Consider the following 22,328-nt stretch of genomic DNA (forward strand, 5'->3'; position numbering starts at 1 on the left):
TAGGCCAGGGGTGGGCAAACTTTTTGACTGGCGGGCCCAATTTGTACCGTGGGACTCCGCAGAACGCAGCTTCGACTGTTGCTGAAGCAAATACCAAGGTGTGGAAGGAATTCTGGTCCACCATCCGATGTCTCAGGAGAGGGAAGCAGTTCACCATTAACACAGTGTATAGTCGAGATTGGGTGCTGGGACCTCGACTCGGAACGTTGTGAGTCAGTGGGGAGAATACATGGAAGACCTCCTCAGTTCCACCAACACGCCTTCCAGTGAGAAAGCAGAGCCTGGAGAGTTTGAGGTAGATTCTCCCATCTCTGGGGTTAAATCCACAGAGGTGATTAAATACCTCCTCGGTGGCTAGGCCGGAGGTTAGGATTAGGGTTAGGGATGAAGTTTCTAAAGGCTTTGGATGTTGTGAGGATGTACTGGTCTGACAAGCCTCTGCAACATCGCATGGACATCGGGGACAGTGCCTCTGGATTGCCAGACCAGGTGAGTGGTACCCCTTTCTAAGAACTTTGACTCACAACTTTTACGAACAGAATTTGTAGGTGTAACCGAGGTGTTGGTGACCTCAGTATTGCATCTCTGATTTTTGCTGATTATGTGAGGCTGGTGGCTTCTTCAAGCCATGATCTCCAGCTCTCACCGGCGTGGTTCAGAAAAGTTCAAAATCAGACCTCCAAATCTGAGCTCATGGTCTTCTCTCAGAAAAGGGTGAAATGCCCTCTCCGGGATGAGATCCTGGTCAAAGTGGAGGTGTTCAAGTATCATGAGGTTGTGTACACAAGTGAGGGCAGGATGGAGTTTATAATCGCCAGGTAGATTGGTGCAGCATCTACTGTGATACAGACTCTGTACTGGTCTGTCGTGGTGAAGAAGCTGAGCCGAAAGGCGAAGCTCTCAATTTACGTTCCTACCCTCACCTATGGTCATGAGCTGGGCGTTGTGACCGAAACAACAGTATACTGGATACAAAAAGCCATAATGAATTTCCTCCCTTAGAGATAGGTTGAGAAGTTTGGACATCCGCGAAGGAAGTTGAGCCGCTGCTGCTCCACACTGAGAGAAGCTGGATGAGGTGGCTTGGGCATCTGATCAGGATGCATCCTGGATGCCTCTCTGGCGTGTTCCACCGAGAGGAGGCCCTGGGGATGACCCAGGACATGCTGGAGAGACTATGTCTCTCAACTGGCCTGGTAACACCTTGGGATCCCTTGGGATAGGCTGGACAGAGTGGCTGGGGATAGAAAAGTTTGGGCTTCCCAGCCAAAACTGCTACACCCGTGACCGACTCCGGTTAAGTGTTTGAAAATAGATGGATGGAAAACTGAATCAGGTATAGTGCACACTGCATGCTCTCTACTTGACTGTTCCTTAACACAACAATAAATTAGACCAGACAACGAAATGTGGCAATACAGTTGATAGAGCTAAAACAGACAAGCTAAAGAGAGGGATTTAGCTACGCTCTGCATCGTTATTGGGTTCCTTTAGTGCGACAACGCGCATGGGCTGGCCAACTGGTAGTACATCTCAGTGCTGACAGGATCATTGGAATGTTATCCATCACCACACTTGCCAACTTTCCTGATTTAGGCAGGAGACTCCCCATTTTCAACCACGTCTCCCACCTGCTCTAGATCTGTAATTTCTCATGCTAATCTCCTGATTTTACAGTGAAATAAACAGTTGACATGTGAGGCAACACGGCTCCTCGCATTAAACAAGGCATTACAAAAACTTCTATTGCCATGACATATTGACTTTTTCAATGCTCTAATCATGTGATATGAAATATTCAAATTAGATTTTTGTTTTACCATATATATATATATATATATATATATATATATATATATATATATACTGAAAAGATGCCGCCCGTGATGGCAAGCCGTCTGCCTTGCTCCTTTGTTGTTAAGTCTTTTTCCCTGCTCCTGCTGCTTTCTGACTTCCGACATGTTTCTGCTCTGCTGACATATGATCGCCAAACCCTCCTCGACCTTAGGGCTTGGTTTGAATCCCCACTGCTACCTGATCGCCCATTTTTCGATCAGCAAACACCGGTGCGGGCGGACATTCCTGAACACCTGCGCCGACTGTCCAGTTCGTATGCAGCCGTTGGATCCAGCTCGTCTTTCCGGTACCAGCCCCGCTGATTACTCCGGTAAACGGACCTGCCACCCTGGCGCAGCTTAAAACTGGAACATCACAGAGAAAGCTTGATTATATCCAGCCTTCCGACGCCGGCTCCATCTCGCCCGCCTGGTCCTCTGCTTTTCCGGGTGCATCACTGACACGTCATCAGAGCGCCGACACCGCGGTAAGGCATAGCGCTGGAAACATCGCGAGACTTGGCCATACTGTCTGTCGAGGGAGGAGAGGTGTGGATTCCAGCCTGCTCTGTCCCATCCAGAGATCTGCTCATCAATTCCACATTAATACTGAACTTTTTAATGCTCAGTCCCTGTCAAATAAATCAAGCTTGGTCAATGATCACATTCTCGATAAAGATATTGACCTGATGTGCCTCACTGAGACCTGGCACCAATTTCAGGTTTTTTCATCATTCAATGAAGCCTTTCCCCCTGGGTACAGTTACCTGCAGAGAGGTCGCTGCACTGGCTGAGGTGGTGGCCTGGCAGTGATCCACCGCGACACTCTCAAGCTGTCTCCTCTGTCTCTACCTGAAGTGTCCTATTTTGAATATCTGGCCTTCAAATCAAAACCTCCGTCCAAGATCAATGCTGTTCTTGTTTACCAGCCGCCCAAACCACACCCATCGTTCATCCCTGAGTTTCATGACCTTCTCACCTCCCTCTGCTCTCTATCTTCCAATAATATAATACTGGGTGAAATGAACATTCATATTGATAATCCCTCCTCCCCCCTGGCAGCTGATTTCCTTCATGTGTTGAACTGTCTCACAGCATGATGATGCTCCCACACACGCCAGGGGGCGCACTTTAGACCTGGTCATCTCAGACTCTCCCTCCATCAATAATCTGGCAGTATATGACCTGGGTGTCTCCGACCACAGTGTTATTTCCATGGACATTTCCTGCCCCCCCCCCCCTCCCCTTCTGACCTCCACATGGCCTCGGTCAACCTTCCTTCAGCTACTGAATTGGTTGAACACTACAACCATTCCCTGCGCTGACTCCTGGATATGCATGTCCCTCTCAAGACAAGGACTGTGTCTTTCTCCCGCACTGCCCCCTGGTTCACTGATGAACTGCGCAGGATGAAAACTGCTGGCCGTGCCATTGAAAGGTGTGCTAATTCATCTGATCTGGTGGTACACAAGCTGGCCTACAAGGAACATCAGAAGGCCTATGCAGCAGTCCTTAAAGAAGCCCGGTCCATTTACAACTCAAACATCATCAATAGCAGTCCTGGAAATTCAAAGCAGCTTTTTACCACTGTAAATCACCTCCTTAACCCCAAAAATGAAATATATACAGAATCAACAGTAGAACAATGCAACAGGTTCCTTGTCGTTTTCAAAGACAAGATCACTTCCATCCGGTCTCAGCTCTCAGGCTCCCCAGCACCATCTCTGCAATCTGCCTGCCCTCAACCTCCACCTTTCAGCACCTTTGCTGCTGTCACTCAGTCCAAAGTTGAGAGTTTCATCAAAAAAGGTGACAGACATGGAGAAACTTCTACCAAATTCACTAATCATTGTTTTGGGTGATCTTAACAGGGCGAACCTCGCACACGAACTCCCCAGATACAGACAGCACATAACATTTACCACCAGAGGGGCACAGACACTGGATCACTGCTACACCGCAATTAAGGATGCATACCACTCTGTGGCTCGTGCAGCTTTAGGACTCTCGGACCACTGTCTAGTTCATCTGATCCCGGCCTACAGACAAAAACTAAAAAGTTCTAAGCCTGTGGTGAGGACTGTGAGGAAGTGGACAGTGCAGTCAAGGCAGGACCGCCAAGCCTGCTTTGACTGCACCGATTGGAGAGTTTTTGAAGCTGCAACTTCAGACCTGCATGAACTCACTGACACTGTCACATCATACATCAGTTTTTGTGAGGATCTTTGTGTGCAGACTAAGACCTTCTGCACGTACAACAGCGACAAACCTTGGTTTACACCGAACCTCAGGAGGCTGCGCAAAGTCAAGGAGGAGGCCTACAGGAGCGGTGACCGGGACCTGTTCAAGCAGACCAGAAACACACTGAACCGAGAGGTCAGGAAAGCCAGGAGGTGTTACGGGGAGAGCCTGGAGAGACACCTCTCTGCCAATCCTGAAAGGTCTGCAGAGCATCACGGGCTTCAAGAAACGAACCCCTCGTCCTGTGGAGAGCCCAAGGCTTGCTAACCAGCTAAACAGGTTCTACTGCAGGTTTGATCGGTCCGCCCACACAACGGGACTTCCTGCAGCACAATCTACATACTCACCTCCCCCCACAACTCCTCTGTCCACACCTCCATCACCGTGGTCACCGACTCTCTCTCTTGCAGAGGCCGCGCCCGCACTCCAGATCCGCGAGGCGGAAGTGCGCCAGATGTTCCGGAGAAAAAAGATCAGGAAGGCACCGGGCCCAGATGGCGTGTCACCTTCCTGCTTGAAAGTCTGCGCTGAGCACGGATCTTCAATCATTCCCTGGAGCTGCGTGAGGTGCCCTCGTGCTTCAAGAGCTCCACCATCGTTCCAGTGGCCAAGAAGCCCGCCATCACAGGTTTGAATGACTATAGACCTGTCGCACTGACATCTGTGGTCATGAAATATTTCGAGAGGTTAGTGCTGAATCACCTGAAGGATGTCACGGGCCCCCTGCTTGATCCCCTCCAGTCGGGCAAACAGGTCAACATGGGACTGCACCACATTCTGCAACACCTGGACACCCCAAGAACGTACGCCAGGATCCTGTTTGTGGACTTCAGCTCGGCGTTCAACGTCATCGCTCCTGACATCCTCCAACAGGAGCTCATCCAGCTCGCGGTGCTTGCCTCCACCTGTCAGTGGATCACCAGCTTCCTGACCAACAGGAGACAGCGTGTGAGGCTGGGGTGCATCACATCTGACACCCGGACAACCAATACTGGAGCCCCTCAGGTGTGCGTCCTCTCCCCACTGCTCTTCTCTCTCTACACCAACGATTTCTCCGCAGGTGACTCTCCTGTGAAGCTCCTGAAGTATGCAGACGACACCACTCTCATCGGACTGATCCAGAACGGTGATGAGACTGCGTACAGACAGGAGGTGGAGCGGCTGGTCCACATGTGCAGCCAAAACCACCTGGAGCTGAACCCGCTCAAGACCGTGGAGATGACAGTGGACTTCAGGCGAGGCCCTTCACCACTTTGGGACTCCTTGCTGCAACAGTTGCCCATCGCGCTGCTTTTCAGTATTCCTACAGATGCGATGAAGCAATTTAGTCGAAGTTGGTCAACGCAGTAACTCACCACGGGCATCTTCTGAGTGTGAGTACTACAAACATCAAAGACCCGACGACACAAGAGAAAGGGTACCAGAAGGCATAAGACGTGCGCTTGCAGATCTTAAGAGATACCACAAGAGTCATTGATGACCAAGAAGGAGGTCATTGTTGTTCTGCTTCAACTAGTTCTGTTTCGGATAATTAGAACTACACCTACTTTAAATGTTTGTCCTTTATCAGCTCAAACCTAGTAAGTTGTTTGGAATTCAAGACTAAACTCATTCGTTAGTGTTAGGGTTGATATATTATAATGATCGTATGATTATATTAGAATGTAGACTAACATAGTCTACAACAAGTTTGATTAACCAAACTTGTCCTGTTCTCTCAACAGTAAAATAAAGTGCTTGCATCCTCTGCCCCGGTTGACCAGCTGTAGAGGAAGCAATCAAAGTTGTTCTGTTTACATCAGATCGTAAATCACCCCCTGCTCTGATCTCACTGGACGCCGGGGGTTCACCAAACCTGTCACCCCCACCCTCTTTCTCTCGACCAAAGGCAGGCTACGTTCGAACATCTCGGTATCTACAGTGATGAACGTTTTCTCCACTTGCAAGTGCTAAAAGGGCATACTGTCTCCCGTGTGGTTTTTGCAAACAAGTTAGAGTGAGCACCACTCAGTGTGTATATTGGTTTCCCACTAGTGCATATCGCATTCTTGTACTGTAAGCCTAAGATCTTTATCACTCGCAATGTGACTTTTTTCCCCTTAATGATTTCTACCTTCCAGGGGGTTTTGCAAAATATAACTTTAAATAGATGAGGCAAAACTGCAGCATTCAGTGTGAATATTTGAATATAAGCTTATCTCGATGCATTTCAGAGACAAACACATTCGGGACTTGTTGCCAGATCTGTGAAAATCTATTTTTTTGTTTTCTATTTTGTTATATCACACATCTGCTCACCACCAACAGACCATCAGAAATAAACTGCCTTTCCTCTGTGCCACATATCTTGCCTTTTACATTACAGATGTCTGTTGGGTGTCTGCGCTGAGGTTTTTGGAGAGAATGAAGAAGGCAGAACTAGAAACAAAACAAATGTCTTTAATGTCTCACTTCTTTCCTCATGGGTAGATTATTTAACTTCAGGACTGCAGATGTGGTAAGTCCTACTGTTACATAAACTTTCATTATGTGACTTGAAAACGGCCTCCTTTGCAGAAGCAAATATGTAAAAGAAAAAACACGGTCCCAAGAATACAACAATAAGTGCTGAACACTAATTGCTGTCATTTGCTAATTTGCAGGTTCAAGCGCAATGGAAATTCTGTGCTTTACTGCTTCTCTGTAGGACTTTGGACTTACAGGTGTGATCTTTATCAATCCAATTTCAACCAAATTTTGTATAATGTCTGATCTGCTGAAGTACAAATTGTGAACTCTGACAGTTAACTGCAACTTTGATCACACACTGGTCATAAATATGAATGACATCATTAACTAGAATTTGCAATTTCTGGAGAAATTGCATGTGAAGTCAAAGAAGCTGAATAAATACTTGGGGAATGCTACAGAATGATGTTTAAAGTTGGAACGGGTTGAATCAGTCAATTAATGTAGGAATTAGAAGGGAAAAACAAAATGTCAAATTCGACGTGAATTTTAAAGTTGAACATTTTGAATTTTTGGTAGGTGGGAAGTTATGGAATAGGTAAGCATAAGATGTTATAAGTTGGATCGGTTTGAATAAATTGAAAAATTGAGAAATTAGAAGGGAGGAACAAAATCTGAGGCACTTTCGGTTTGTTTGGGGGCAGTTCCGGTTCAATTAAGGTCACTTCCGGTTCATTTGTGGAACTTCCTGTTTGTTTGGGGGCACTTCCGGTTCCAAGTGATGTAATTTTCAGTTCAATACAGGTCACTTCCGGTTTATTTGGGGCACTTCTGGTTCAATTGAGGTCACTTTCGGTTTGTTTGCGGAATTTGGATTTGGGGCACATCCGGCTCACTTCCTGTTAAGATTTGGGCACTTCTGGTTCACTTCCTGTTCATGATGGAGTACTTCCTGTTCCTTTTGGAGCACTTCCCGTTTATTCTGGGGCATTTCCAGTTCAGTTTGTATTCATTCTGGGGTCACTCCAAGATGACCGCCACACTGTGGAAGTGGGGGTTAAGTGGTGAATTAGATAAGCATAGTGGAAGTGGGGGTGGGGGTGAAAGGGGGTGAATATGGTAAGCATAAGGTGAACAGTTTAAAGTTGGAATGGATTGAATCGGTCAAATAATGTAGAAATTAGAAGGTAAAATGAAATTTTGTATAACTTTGCGTGAATTTCAAAATTGAGAATGTTTACATTTTGGTAAGTGGGAAGTTTTGGAATAGGTAGGCACAAGATGAAGAGTTTAAAGTTGGAACGGGTTGAATCGATTGAAAGATGTAGAAATTAGAAGGAAAAAAGGAAATTTTGCAAAATTATGAATGTATTTTGCGAAAATGTGAAGTTTTTTAATAGTGGCAATCTTGGGAATGTTGACAATCCTCCCAATGTGTTTTGAATGACCTGAATGATGTGAATTTCAAACAGGAACAATGTAAATGTGAAATGTTGAATGTGCCAGTAAGAATGAATGGGGAAAATTCTGCTGGAAATTTGCGAATTTAGCGAAAACGGAAAAATTTTGGAAATAGAAAAATCCAAACTCTCCTCACGTGAATATTTGGAATACGTCCAACGTGGATAGAAGTAAATCAGATGAATTATGTGTAAGTACTAGCAGGACAAAAACGTGAGGAGAATAAAATAGAAGAAGAAGAAGAAAGGAATGGGGTAGAATAACATAAGTGTGAAGGGCTTCGCCTTCACACTAATAAAATATTGACTCTAATTAAATTTTGTCATGACAAATGCAAACAGGTTTGAATGAGGAATATGGGCAAAATGCCATCCAACGTACACGGCAATTGTTACACAGTTGCTCACATGAGCCAATTATTTTAAATCACTACATTGACTCAGTGCAGTTGATGACCTTAGATATGAATGGGTTTGATGAGTTTTTAGTCATGTGCAAAGTCTTTGTTAAATTAAAGTATGTGTTGCTGAAAGGTCATTTTGAAAGTGGCTGACAGACTTATTGTCCGGTGTACTTATTTTCATTTAATTCCATCACGTTACAGTTAATATGATATATTAAGGAATACTGAATTTTGAATTTTTTTTGACTGTGTTTCTTGAGTTTCTACTAAAAATTTAATTGTTGGGCAGGATGGGAGTGGAGAGGGAAAATGTTATCGTCGATTATTCGATCATTGTTTTTAACAACTTCAAGGTGTAGCTGAATGTCTGGTTAGTTTGTATGTATTTCTCTTTTTTTTTTCTCTGGCTATTGTCATGTGTTGCATACGCTCTGTCTTGTCGAATGTGGCGGTGAGTCTGCCCCTTCTGTTCTGTGTTCACTTGATTTTGTTTGTCAATTATGACTTTTTTTTAATTACCGCTCTAGTCTTCTTTTTTGGAAAACAAATACAGTTTTCTGAGATTCCCCCTGTACTCCTGCTCTACATTGCCTTTTTTCCTGTTCTTTTTTACTGTTTAAAGCAGTCCATTGAAGATTACGGCTGGCGAGCCATTTCCGTTTTAGCTTCAGAAAACTGGGGAGCAGTGATTGGTTGGGACCTGTAGCCTGGCAACTGTGATGTCCATTTTAGTCGACGGCAAGTAGTAAAATGTCTGCCCCTTAGACGGATAAAAAGGCAGCTTTTGCCTGTTTAATTCATCTTCCACAAACAAAACAACCATAACACCATGTTTTAACTATTGGGCTGCAAATTACATTATTACATAGAAAAGTTTGGAGTTGACTTCCCCTTTAAATGATACTTCTATTCAATGCTTTGTTGGTAATTTTGCTTACTGTCTGAAAAAATCTATTAAACTAATTCAGGTTCGTTTTAGACAGTTTTGTGACAACCAGAAACATTTAGCTATCCTTCACAAGGATTCTATCAAATAATATAATTTTATAAAATGAAAATCTTGATCTTGAACAGTTTTCAACATTGTACCAATTACATTTTGTCACACCTCTCATTGAATGTGATGTGCAGTCAAAGTTTTTTTTAACTCAAATTCTTTGTTTCATCAACAGATTTTGGATGCGATAATGAGCATGAACACTGCAATCCCACCAATTAAGTGATTTAGATTGCCTGTGTGATCTTGATAATTGGGAGTTAGATGGATTATTACACCAGATTGTCAGCATGCTTGAGATTGTGAGAGCTTCTTACACTTCAGTCACCACAAGGATTTGTATTTTGTTTGTTTGGTTTTTACGAAGGAGTACCGTATTTTTCACACCATAAAGCTCACTGGATTATAAGGCGCACCCTCAATGAATTTTTTATTTTAGAAACACCGGATTAAAAGGCGCATAAAATAGAAGCTATACTGCAACAAACTGAGGACTAGGGTTGCAGGATGCATCCACTTGCCAATAACCAATGAGCCTTCAGTAAACAATCGCGTTTCTCAAACTATCTCCTATAAAAGTGATCGGAACCGACTAAAGTTTGATCCAACACATTGGTACTGTTTACTTATGTTTCCCTTCCATATCGAGCCGTAAATTTACTCAAAACATTAACGGAGAAGCCTATTTTGAAATGAAATAACCTCGTGCGTATAGCAGCTATCATTATAGTATTAGCCACCCACAAACTCCCATGAGCCTTAGCTCGCAGACTCCCATGAGCCTCAGCAAAGTATCATGGCGGCCCCCTATAAACAATCACGTTTCTTAAACTCTCTCCCTTAAAAGTGATCAGAACCGACTAAAGACTGATTTAACACATTGGTGCTGCTTATTTACGATTCCGTTGGATATTGATTCATAAACGTACAAAATTACATTAACGGAACAGCCTATTTTGAAATGAAATAGCCTCACAGGGACAACAGCTATTCAGTGACTCCCCTGACTACGGTTGCCGTAATGCTGGGAAGCGATGCGACCTTGTAATTTACTAGTTGTACTAAAACATACTGAAACAAATTCATCAATTGATCCATATATAAGGCGCTCTGCATTATAAGGCGCACTGTAAATTTAAAGTTTTTAAATTCACCTAATAGTGCGGAAAATACGGTAAATAAATTGAAAGAAAAAAGTATCACAATTTCAGTGTGCAATGAGCACCTTGATAGTGTCAGCTCCCTCAAGCATTAGTGGGCCACTTTCCTCTGATGTACTTAACCTTTTAAATGCTAATTACACACTGAACAACACAATTAGATTGGACAATTGCAAATAAATTAGTCAGCTTGTCACATTCTGGAGTGACTCCAAGATCCGTAGCATAGCTGTTTTTCCCTTCTCAGATAAAGGTCTGCATTACTTGTATATTGTACGTATGTACACTGTGAACACAATTATTACGCAAGTGTGTATTTTGAACATATGATCATTTTTACGCATATTTTCCAACTCCATTCTGTATAATCTTGAATACTTAATCAATACAAGCATATCAAGTGACGTTTATTTATGTAATGAGGAATGGTAGGGCCTAAGGAGAGCAACACCCTATATCACAGTGTGAATAATTATTAGGCAGCTTGTTTTTCTCAAGCAAAATGGGGGGAAAAGGATATTTAAATGACTCCGAAAAGTTCAAACTTGTACAAATTCTTTTGGGGTTGCAGCACTCTAAAAAGTCAAAACTTGTAAAAAGTTTTTTGGGGGTTGCAGCAATCTTGAAATTGCTTGGATATCGGAGCGTGATCACAGAACCATCAAACATTTCATTGCAAATTGTCAACAATGTTGCAGGAAACATGTTTGGGAAAAAAAGACGCAAATTAACAGCCAAAGATTTGAAAAGACTCAAATATGAAATTACCAGGAACCAGTGCTACCATATCGCGGAACTTCAATGTACCTGGAGTGCCCAGAAGTACCAGGTGTTTAGTGCTCAGAGTCACGGCCAGGGTGCGGAAGGCTGACACCTGACCACTGAACAAGACATACAGGACTGTCTCAGAAAATTAGAATAGTATAAAGTTCTTTATTTTCTGTAAGGCAATTAAAAAACCAAAAATGTCATACATTCTGGATCCATTACAAATCAACTGAAAAATTGCAAGACTTTTATTATTTTAATTTTGCTGATTATGGCATGCAGCTTAAGAAACCTCAAATATCCTATCTCAAAATATTAGAATATCATGAAAAAGTATACTAGTAGGGTATTCAACTAATCACTTGAATCGTCTAATTAGCTCGAAACACCTGCAAGGGTTTCCTGAGCCTTGAAAAACACTCAGCTTGGTTCAGTAAACAAAATGACAAGTATGGGGAAGACTGCTGATCTGACTGCTGTCCAAAGGACCATCATTCACACCCTCCATCAGGAGGGTAAGATACACAATACAATTCTCAAAGAGCAAGCTGTTCACAGATTGCAGTTTCAAAGCACATCCACAAAAAGTCTGTTGGAAGGGGGAAATGTGGCAGGAAATGCTGCACAACCAAGAGAGATGACCGCAGCCTTGTGAAGAAGAGTTGCTTCCAGATTTTGGGCGAGCTTCAAAGACAGTGGACTGAACCTGGAGTCAAGGTATCAAAAGCCACTGTTTACAGACGTGTACGGGAAATGGGCTACAATAGCCGTATTCCCAAGGTCAAGCCACTTCTGAACTCAAGACAACAGAAGAAGCGTCTGACTTGGGCTATGGAAAAGAAGCACTGGACAGTTGCAGAGTGGTCCAAAGTCCTCTTTTCAGACGAAAGCAAGTTTTGTATTTCATTTGGAAGTCAAGGTGCCAGAGTCTGGAGAAAGGCTGGAGAGGAGCGAAATCCAAGTTGCTTGAAATCTAGTGTGAAGTTCCCACACTCAGCGATGGTTTGGGGAGCCATGTCAGCTGCTGGTGTTGGTCCACTGTGTTTCATCGTCCAGAGTAAATGCAGATTTTAGAGCACTACATGCTTCCGTCTGCTGAAAAGCTCTATGGAGATGATGATTTCATTTTCCAGCATTATCTGGCACCTGCCCACAGTGCCAAAACCACCAGTAAATGGTGTACTGACCATGGCATTACTGTCCTCGATTGGCCTGCCAATTCCCGTGACCTGAACCCCATTAGAGAATTTGTGGGGTATTGTGAAGAAGAAGATGAAAGACACCAGACTCAACAATGCAAATGAGCTAAAGGCCGCTATTGAAGCATCCTGGCCATCCATAACACCTCAGCAATGCCACAGGTTGATTGCCTCCATGCCATGCCGCATTGGTTGCAGTAATCCATGCAAAATGATTCCCAACCAACTACTGAGTGCATTAATGGACATTTTCAAATGTTTGATTTTGTTTTGCTGTTTTAAATCTTTTTTTTTTTTACTTGGTCTGAGATTCTAATATTTTGAGATGGGATATTTGAGTTTTCTTAAGCTGTATGCCATAATCAGCACTATTAAAGTAATAAAAGGATTGCAATATTTCAGTTGATTTGTAATGAATCCAGAATGTTTGACATTTTAGTTTTTTTTAATTGCATTACAGAAAATAAAGAACTTCATCACAATGTTCTAATTTTCTGAGACAGTCCTGTATATGGTGAAACCTCAAGACTGGGCCAGGCAATATCAGTAGACAGATTCTTACGGACTGATGAGATGAGTGACTCTTGACAGAACAGCTGGGCCTGTACGCACCTGGATCAGTAACGGCCATTGAGCTCCACTTCAAATCAGACGCCAATAATGTGGAGATGGGGTACTAATATGAGCTGGTATTATTAAAGATGGGCTGGTTGGACCTTTTTGAGTTAAAGATGGGCTTAAAATTAAATCTAAAATGAAAATGAAAATTAACCTACTGCCAGCTTTTAAAAGACACTATCTTTAAGCAGTGGTACAGGAAAAAATCTGCATCTTTCAAGAAGACCATGAGTTGTATGTAGGAAAATACTCCATTGCATGCATCAATGTACAGCAGGGGTCTCAAACTCCAGTCCTCGAGGGCCGCATTCCTACATGTTTTCCAAATTTCCCTCATTAAACACACCTGATTCAATTATCAGGCTCCTGCAGAACATGAGGATGAACTGATCATTTGAATCAGGTGTTTAAAGAGGGAAACTTGGAAAACATGTAGGAATGTGGCCCCTGAGGACTAGAGTTTGAGACCCCTGATGTACAGTAATAATGGATAATTGGTTCCAGGACTACCCGCGATAGGTGAAAATCTGCAAAGTAGTGTCACCTTCTCATTTTTAACATACATACATTTTTTGTGTATCAATAAATGTATATTGAATCATATAAGTGCATATGTTATCAGTAGAACATTAAAAATAGTTTGAAACATGTAAATACTATATTAATAGTATAAATGAGATACAGAAAATAATGTATAGGTAATATAGATATAATACGTGTGTGTAACATGTAGATATACATTTACATACTGTCGGGGTTTTTCAGATTATCCTTATCGTATGATTATGTTGGAATGCAATCGCTAATAAATAAACAAGGTCGTAAAACAGCCCCTGATATGTTTTGACTAGAGGACAAGGGCTTCCTATTCAGCCTACTCTTACCCCCACTCTGTTTCTCGTAATAAATATGCCCTTGCAGGAGGGAGAGTTTAGACTTCATTCCTTCAACGGGTGAACTCTCCAGCTGCAGGTGTCGAAAAGGACTTGCTTGTCTCCCGTGTGGTTCTTGCAAAATAAGTTGGAGTGAGCGAATCTCTAACATTTTGGTGCCGAAACCCGGGATCCCTCATACCCGCTATCTGTCTGTGCATGTGTGTGCGTATGCGTTAAATTGATGAAGATTGGCTAAACTTTTAGTATAAAGAAATTTGCTAGACTGTAATCTATTCAATTTACACTGCAGAACAGAAACAATTTTGACAGATAAAAATGAGAGGAAAAGAGAGAAATCTGTTTGCGAGCAGAAACTAATCCACACTAGTGCATGTTAAGTGTCGAGCCCACATGAGAAATTCGAAGAAGAAAAAAAAAACACAACAGAACATGCTTTCAGGAATTGGAAGAAGCTAAATTGTGAATTTAAGATTTTGCAACGCTACATTTAATAGGAGTAATTGATTGGTTGTGTTATAAGATTGTACAAAATTCTAAATGTAAGCTAAATCTGAGAGATTGAGTTCTTCAAATTTAAAAACAAAGAAAAAATTCAGATTAATTTGCCAGTTGTTTGTTTTAGTTAATTTTTTTTTTTGAATTGGTGGATTGTTCTACCAGGAAACTTGAGTTGAAAATGATATATGAATGTTGTGTGGTGAGCTTGGATGAATTGGGACCAATGTGATAGGAAGACTCCTTTTTGGAGACTGTGTGAGATGCATATGATGAGCATTGATGAATGATTGCCTGAATGAAAGGTTGAATGGTTGAAGTCGTTGGCGACTACTATAGAAAATTAGTAGGTAGTAGAGCGACTTTGATGAAAGAGTGATTTTGAGCAGGTTGAATGCTAAAGAGAAAACGTAGCTTTTGGATTGATAATTAACTAGAGAAAAAAACTGGAGAACCAGTAACACATGTAGAAGATGTGTGAACTGAGAAATTAAGAAGCGTTTTGGAAAGAAAGACAAATTAAATGATGATGAAATCATATGTAGTAATACAACACTTTACTACATACGTATGGATTCTCCAAATCAGGGGTGTCCAAGTCCAGTCCTTGAGGGCCGCATTCCTCCATGTTTTCCAAGTTTCCCTCGTTGAACACACTTGATTCAATGATCAGGCTCCTGCACAGGTGTGTTTAACGAGGGAAACTTGGAAAACATGTAGGAATGCGGCCCTCGAGGACTGGACTTGGACACCCCTGCTCTAAATCATACAATTGAGTAAAATAAAACATACATTTTGACTTGTATTCAAATTTCTAAGATTCTTGTGATAAACAATGAGAAAACGATTGAAAAGTAACTAAAGAAACTACAAGAAAGTGAAAATGTCTAATCATTTGCTAGCTGAGTCGCTCTCCATTCGGGGAGGCCATCCATTTACTTGCTAAGCTAGTTGTGAAAACAGTCCAATTGCCACAAAAAGTAGCTATATGCACGTGTGCAGTACACACACACACGAGACTGATAAGGTGTCAAGAGGTAACGAGCTTGCAGACAGAACCACAAAGCTGCAGCGCAAAAGACACTTCAAATTTTGTATACACAAGAAGCAGATTAAATCACTGAAACATTTTTAAAGATGTGCAGCGACAAAGTCCATATGGACAATTCGTCCAAATTCAATTATGGACGAAAAGAGGGGCAAGATTAGAGAATGGCATCTATAAATGACCAGAAGACAGACCTATCCTACCAAAGAACCTATGCAAATGGGCAGCAATATTGAGCCATGGTGCGTGTCACATGGCTCAAGAGGAGGGATAGTGGTGCAGGTCCGTCAGCTTTATACAACATATGGATTTGATTCATGTTCAAAACATTTTCAAAAAGATGTGCTTAAAAAAAAAAAAAAACTGGAAGATCATGGACAAAATGTTGGATGAACTGTACATAAATATTACAAGTACTGTGGGTTTAACGCCGTATAAAAATTGTTTGGGTGACACTATCGATTACCATGTTTTGAAACCAAGTGGGAAACTAAGGATGATTAAAATTTGGCAGATTACATGAGAAAAATATTTAAAAGGCAAAAAGAACAAACCGCATTCTCATTAAGAGCATTGAAAACGAAACACTGGTGTTCTTCCAAGGGGGAAGGGCCATGTTGAATCTTGATAACTACACCAACTTCCAATAAAATAGCAGTTGAGGTGGTCCTTGCAAATTACAAAAGGGTCATTTCTTTTGAGTTAACGTTCAATCGCAGAAAGTGAGCCAAAAGAAGCCTTACCTCTTAGAGAAATACCGGGAACAAGAAAATGGAACAATGACTTTATTGCATGTTGGGTGGCTATCTTTGTTGCCATTTTGTTACCTTCAAGAACCTTCGAGAGATGAGTGGGCAACTTATATACGTACGTAGGTCACCCCAAAAATTATGCTGCATTGTATCAATTTAAAAGATCAATTTGACCTTTGCAGGATGATCTGCTGGGTCGGATCTGGACTGCCATGAAAGTATGATGTTTATATGTGTACTTTGTCAACAACCGCTGTAGATGTTAAAGAATGGGATGAATATCTAGAATGAATGTGGATAATTTGTTTCAGGTAACTAACTATAAGAGTAACTAAAAAAGGAAACAATTGATTGCTTATGGCAAAACAAGCTGCAAAGACAGGAAAAATTGAATATGTCATATGTATGGATTTGCGACCGATTATTTATGTTGTACTGTTGCCATTGACCAAAGATTGTGTGAAATCTGTCACATCTACTGGATTGTGAAATGTGTGACAGAGCAGACTATATAATATCCATTGAGGGGAAAAAAGAAAAAAAAAAGAAGCCATTGCTTTCAGAGAATGTAGTCAAGCGAAATTGTATATACATCAACATGCCAAGATCTGGGAAAAAAGAGATTCAAGAGTTTTTTATTCGCCATGTTTGAGCGTGCCAAACAAGGAATTTGACTTCGGTAAATCACAGCCTCTGTTCAACATTTAGGTGACTAACAACAACACTCAGCACATGTGAAGAACGAAAGATATTCTCAAACATCCCCAGATCTTAAACTCCCAAGAGGGCAAGGGAAAACTCAAAACTCCAGCTATGGGAAATGAGAAACCTTGAGAAAAGTCCACAGATGGGAGGGTCCCTCTTCTAGGATGACCAGGCTGCAATGGATGCAGAGAGGACACATAGTACAAACAGTGTAAACAAAAAAGGTGTGGAAAGCAGGATGTTATTGCACAGTAATGACTCTGAGACTCTAAGAGTGGTGTGAGTTCATCAGAGCGACAGCCTGGGGGAAGAAGCTGTCTCTGTGTCTGCTGGTTTTAGTGTACAGAGCTCTATAACGGCGTCCGGAGGGGAGTAGTTCAAACAGGCTGCAACCTGGGTGCGAAGGGTCTGTTGAGATGTTACTTGCACGTTTCCTGGTCCTGGTCAGGTACAAGTCTTGAATAGATGGGAGGTTGATTCCAATTATCTTTTCTGCAGTCCTTATTGTCCGTTGCAGTCTGTGCTTGTCTTGTTTGGAGGCCGATCCAAACCAGACAGTGATGGAGGTGCAGAGGACAGACTGGATGATGGCAGTGTAGAAGGTCTTCAGCAGCTCCCGCGGCAGGTTGAACTTCTTGAGCTGTCTCAGGAAGTACAGCCTCTGCTGGGCCTTCTTCCGGACAGAGTCTATGTGGCCGGTCCATTTCAGGTCCCGAGAGATTGTGGTTCCCAGGAACTTGAAGGTGTCTGATGAGAGAATAGTATTACTGCGGATAGTGAGGGGTGAAAGTGGTGAAGGGCCTCGCCTGAAGTCCACTGTCATCTCCACGGTCTTGAGCGGGTTCAGGTCCAGGTGGTTTTGGCTGCACCAGTGGACCAGCCGCTCCACCTCCTGTCTGTATGCAGTCTCATCACCGTTCTGGATCAGTCCGATGAGAGTGGTGTCGTCTGCATACTTCAGGAGCTTCACAGAAGAGTCACTTGCGGAGAAATCGTTGGTGTAGAGGGAGAAGAGCAGTGGGGAGAGGACGCACCCCTGAGGGGCTCCAGTGTTGGTAGTCAGAGTGTCAGATGTGATGCTCCCCAGCCTCACACGCTGTCTCCTGTTGGTCAGGAAGCTGGTGATCCACTGACAGGTGGAGGCAGGCACCGCGAGCTGGATGAGCTTCTGTTGGAGGATGTCAGGAGCGATGGTGTTGAACGCCGAGCTGAAGTCCACAAACAGGATCCTGGCGTACTTTCCTGGGGTGTCCAGGTGTTGCAGGATGTAGTGCAGACCCATGTTGACCGCATCATCCACCGACCTGTTTGCCCGGTAGGCAAACTGGAGGGGGTCCAGCAGGGGGCCCGTGACATCCTTCAGGTGGTTCAGCACTAACCTCTCGAAAGATTTCATGACCACAGATGTCAGTGCAACAGGTCTATAGTCATTCAGACCTGTGATGGCGGGCTTCTTGGCCACTGGAACGATGGTGGAGCTCTTGAAGCACGCGGGCACCTCACACAGCTCCAGGGAACGATTGAAGATCCGTGCAAAGGTGGGCGCCAGCTGCTCAGCGCAAACTTTCAAGCAGGAAGGTGACACGCCGTCTGGGCCCGGTGCCTTCCTGATCTTTTGTCTTCGGAACATCTGGCGCACTTCCTCCTCGCGAATCTGGAGTGCGGGCGCGGCCTCTGCAAGAGAGAGAGTCGGTGACCACGGTGATGGAGGTGTGGACAGAGCAGTTGTGGGGGGAGGTGAGTATGTGGATTGTGCTGCAGGAAGTCCCGTTGTGTGGGAGGACCGATCAAACCTGCAGTAGAACCTGTTTAGCTGGTTAGCGAGCCTTGGGCTCTCCACAGGACGGGGGGTTCGTTTCTTGAAGCCCGTGATGCTCTGCAGGCCTTTCCACACTGTTGAGGGATCAGGATTGGCAGAGAGGTGTCTCTCCAGGCTCTCCCCGTAACACCTCCTGGCTTTCCTGACCTCTCGGTTCAGTGTGTTTCTGGTCTGCTTGAACAGGTCCCGGTCGCCGCTCCTGTAGGCCTCCTCCTTTAAAAGCTGGTAAAAACCAAAATATCTTTAAATTTGAGAGGCGACGATGATCTGACCGAAATTGATGCAATTGGAGTCCCTAGAGGAGTTCCTGATTAATTAGAATTAAATGACCAAATTGCAGCGGGATGGGAGTCCTCCATTTGCTGCTGGTGAACGATGAACAAGAACGTAGACAGGATAAATTACATCCATTACAACATGCAGAAATTGGGCAGACGGACACAAGCGGGGCTCGAGGCAGTGCAAGAACAGCTAGCCACACCTTCCCTAATGTCGATCCAGAACCACAATGCTCATGATATGTTGTTGTCTCAGAAAGGAGGGGTCTGCGCAATGTTTGGAGAACAATGCTGCACCTTCATCCCCAACAACACCGCCCCCGATGGGAACCTGACAGAGGCGATTGCAGGCCTGCAATCCCTCAAAACAAGGATGAAAGGGCACTACAAGTGGATGACTGCTTTTGGGAAGTATAACGCCCTTGTGTCCTCAATTTTACCATCAGTTGCAGTGTTTGCTGCTATGCTCACCTTGTATGGATGTTGCATGCCATGTCTTCGTGCTCTGTTTAATCGTCTCGTCACTACAGTAACATCGCCCATGGAGGACGAGATTGCTCATTTATACCTAATGTCTGAGCGGCAACATGATGATGTTGATGGAAAAATTCCTGCATCTGTGTTACCAGACTTTTCCCAGATCCGTGGGATTCTGAATGATGACATCGCAACGCTTATCCTTTGGTGTAAACGTATTTGTCCTCATGAATGTGATCCGACGACTGAGAGTCGAGAAAAGGGGTTGTTTACGGTGATGTGTGAATTTGAGCAAATAAGTGATAAACATGTCGGAAATGTTAGGATAATTAGTTTTGTGGAAGCGCTGGCCGGCCTGAACCAGAGGTCTCATACCTTCGCTCAAGGCCCACATATCTGCCAGGCTTTAGGGAGTTCTTATACTCCCTTCCTTGTCTTATCTGTGAGAGGCCCTCACTAGTTATGAACAGAACACCTTTGTTCTTTGTCTAGCTAAAGAGAAGTTATTTCTCTATTATACCTTGTAGTTTCTATGTATGAATTGTTGTTGACCGGGATAGTTTTTAAGTTATCCCATATTTACTCCATGTTTGGTTAAGTAGACTTCATGCAAGTTATCTCACATCTACTTAACGTTTGTTGGAGTGTATGCACGAGAGGTATCTGATGATTTACTCATCATTATTATTGTGTGAAACGTAGCAAGAAAGTCTAGAGCATTGTTTTACAGGGACACGTCATCCAGGAGTTGGATATCAACACCGAGCTGTCACAATCAGTGTTGCCGACCCATCCCGCTCTGGACTTGCAGACGGAGGAAACTGGATGGGAAGTTTGGACATCGCCGCTGTGTGCCAGGATGAGAGAGCCGTTTTCAAGGTGTAAGGGCTCTACTACCAACCTGGCTGCACCATCGGACGGGACCTACTTCGTCCAGAAGTTCAGAAGCACTGCCTCACCTGCATCCTATGAGTGCACGTGCCTGTTCAGAACGGATCGTGGTTTTGTGGTCACAAGAGTTGTCCGATGCTGCCTGCTAACTGGACACGAGTGTGTGTGCCAGTGTGAGTGACAGACCACACCTACAGACAAGAACATCATCAGCTGACGATACCACGAGTACATATACGTACAACTTCTTAGACGTGACAGATGTGATAATGATAATGAAACGTGGATTGCGTTGATGCTGTTCTGTTGAGCGTGTTTTACAGAAACTTGTTGATTTGACCATCAAAAATGCTTCGCAAGTCATGGATTCAATGATGTACTGTTTTTGTGTTTTTCTTTTTCTTTTTTTTATTGATAGCATTCTGGTCGCTAGAATGCAGGAATAGACTTTTCCTGCTAATAACATCTGGCTGGCAGGTTTTTCGCTTACACAATGAGTTTGATCTGGGGTATTGAGGGAAAACCTCATCTTCACTGGAAATTGTTGCGATCATTGTTTGTTGTTTTTTATTTTTACTATTCTTCTTTCTTCGTTATATTTTCTTGCTTGCCTTTGTTGGATGGGGTGGCATAATCATATGATAAAACAGGAGGGAGATGTCAGGGTTTTTCAGATTATCCTTATCGTATGATTGTTGGAATGCAACCGGTAATAAATAAACTAGCTTGTCCCATCCTACACAAGGTCGTAAAACACCCCCTGATATGTTTTGACTAGAGGACAAGGGCTTCCTATTCAGCCTACTCTTACCCCCACTCTGTTTCTCTTAATAAATATGCCCTTGCAGGAGGGAGAGTTTAGACTTCATTCCTTCAACGGGTAAACTCTCCACCTGCAGGTGTCTAAAAGGACTTGCTTGTCTCCCGTGTGGTTCTTGCAAAATAAATTGGAGTGAGCGAATCTCTAACACATACATATAGGTAAAGTATACATACTGTAAATATGATTTTAGAAGTCTTATTGTCACAACTTTTTTCAACAAGGTACAAGTGTGAATAGTGTAAACATGTTTTTAGAACTATTTTATTATTATAACATTTTTTTATAACAAGGTCCAATATGGTAAATATGTCTTATCATAATAACTTTTTTCATAACATGATACAAGTGTACGTACTGCAATTGTATGGGTACTCCCTGCCTTCTGCTGGCGTGCGGGCAACTTTCGTGCCATAATTTTTCAATTTAGAATTTTTATTTTGAATTTGGGATTTTTTTGGGGGGGGGATCTGCGATGTACTGAAGCGGCGATAAATGAACCGCGATGTAGCGAGGGATTACTGTACTCCACTGTGCGGCTCGCCGATACAGGCCTTAAAGATGATAGAATAATGACGTGGCCCTCTTCCTCACCAGACCTAAACTCTGAAGAGAACTCTTAGCACCTTCCTCAACGGGAATCTACACTGAACAAAAACAGTGCAGTCTGAGAAGGCTGTGGTTGTTGCCGCACAAAAAGTTAATCGTCAACAGATCAAGAAGCTGACAGACTCCTTGGATGTTTTTGATCAGTGATCAACTTGATCAAGTTTGAATAAAGGATCTGGAGCAAAGGAAATTGGACAGGTCAGGAAGAAATGTGTTCAGGAATTCTAGCAGTGGGTATCTGTTCAAGATAAAATGATTATCTAAGAGTTTTGTTTGTACCTTTGTTTGAATTTGAATGTGATTCAATTATGTTTACCTTTTACAATGTTCAAGGCTACATCAACAGCAATATTTTTTCCTCCAAACATTCTACAGTGGGAAAGAGGCAAAATTAAACCAGCAGGCATC

The 22,328-nt window shown here is 43.1% G+C and overlaps 1 protein-coding gene across 1 annotated transcript; it reads left to right on the forward strand.

The window, feature by feature from the left end:
• Positions 1 to 4,450: 4,450 nt before the first annotated feature.
• On the forward strand, positions 4,451 to 6,657 carry LOC148394645 (uncharacterized). The gene is made up of 3 exons (XM_088383147.1): positions 4,451 to 5,081; positions 5,137 to 5,449; positions 5,801 to 6,657. The coding sequence occupies exons 1-2, from the start codon at positions 4,746 to 4,748 to the stop codon at positions 5,149 to 5,151; spliced, it is 351 nt and encodes a 116-aa protein (XP_088239273.1). The 5' UTR covers positions 4,451 to 4,745; the 3' UTR covers positions 5,152 to 5,449; positions 5,801 to 6,657.
• Positions 6,658 to 22,328: the final 15,671 nt, after the last annotated feature.

Source organism: Syngnathus floridae, chromosome 8, assembly GCF_059516105.1.
Source record: "Syngnathus floridae isolate MCC-2025c chromosome 8, RoL_Sflo_1.0, whole genome shotgun sequence".
Taxonomy (NCBI): Eukaryota; Metazoa; Chordata; class Actinopteri; order Syngnathiformes; family Syngnathidae; genus Syngnathus; species Syngnathus floridae.

Coding starts and splice junctions, on each gene's coding strand:
- LOC148394645 (XM_088383147.1), top strand. CDS start 4,746: ATGAAATATTTCGAGAGGTTAGTGCTGAATCACCTGAAGGATGTCACG.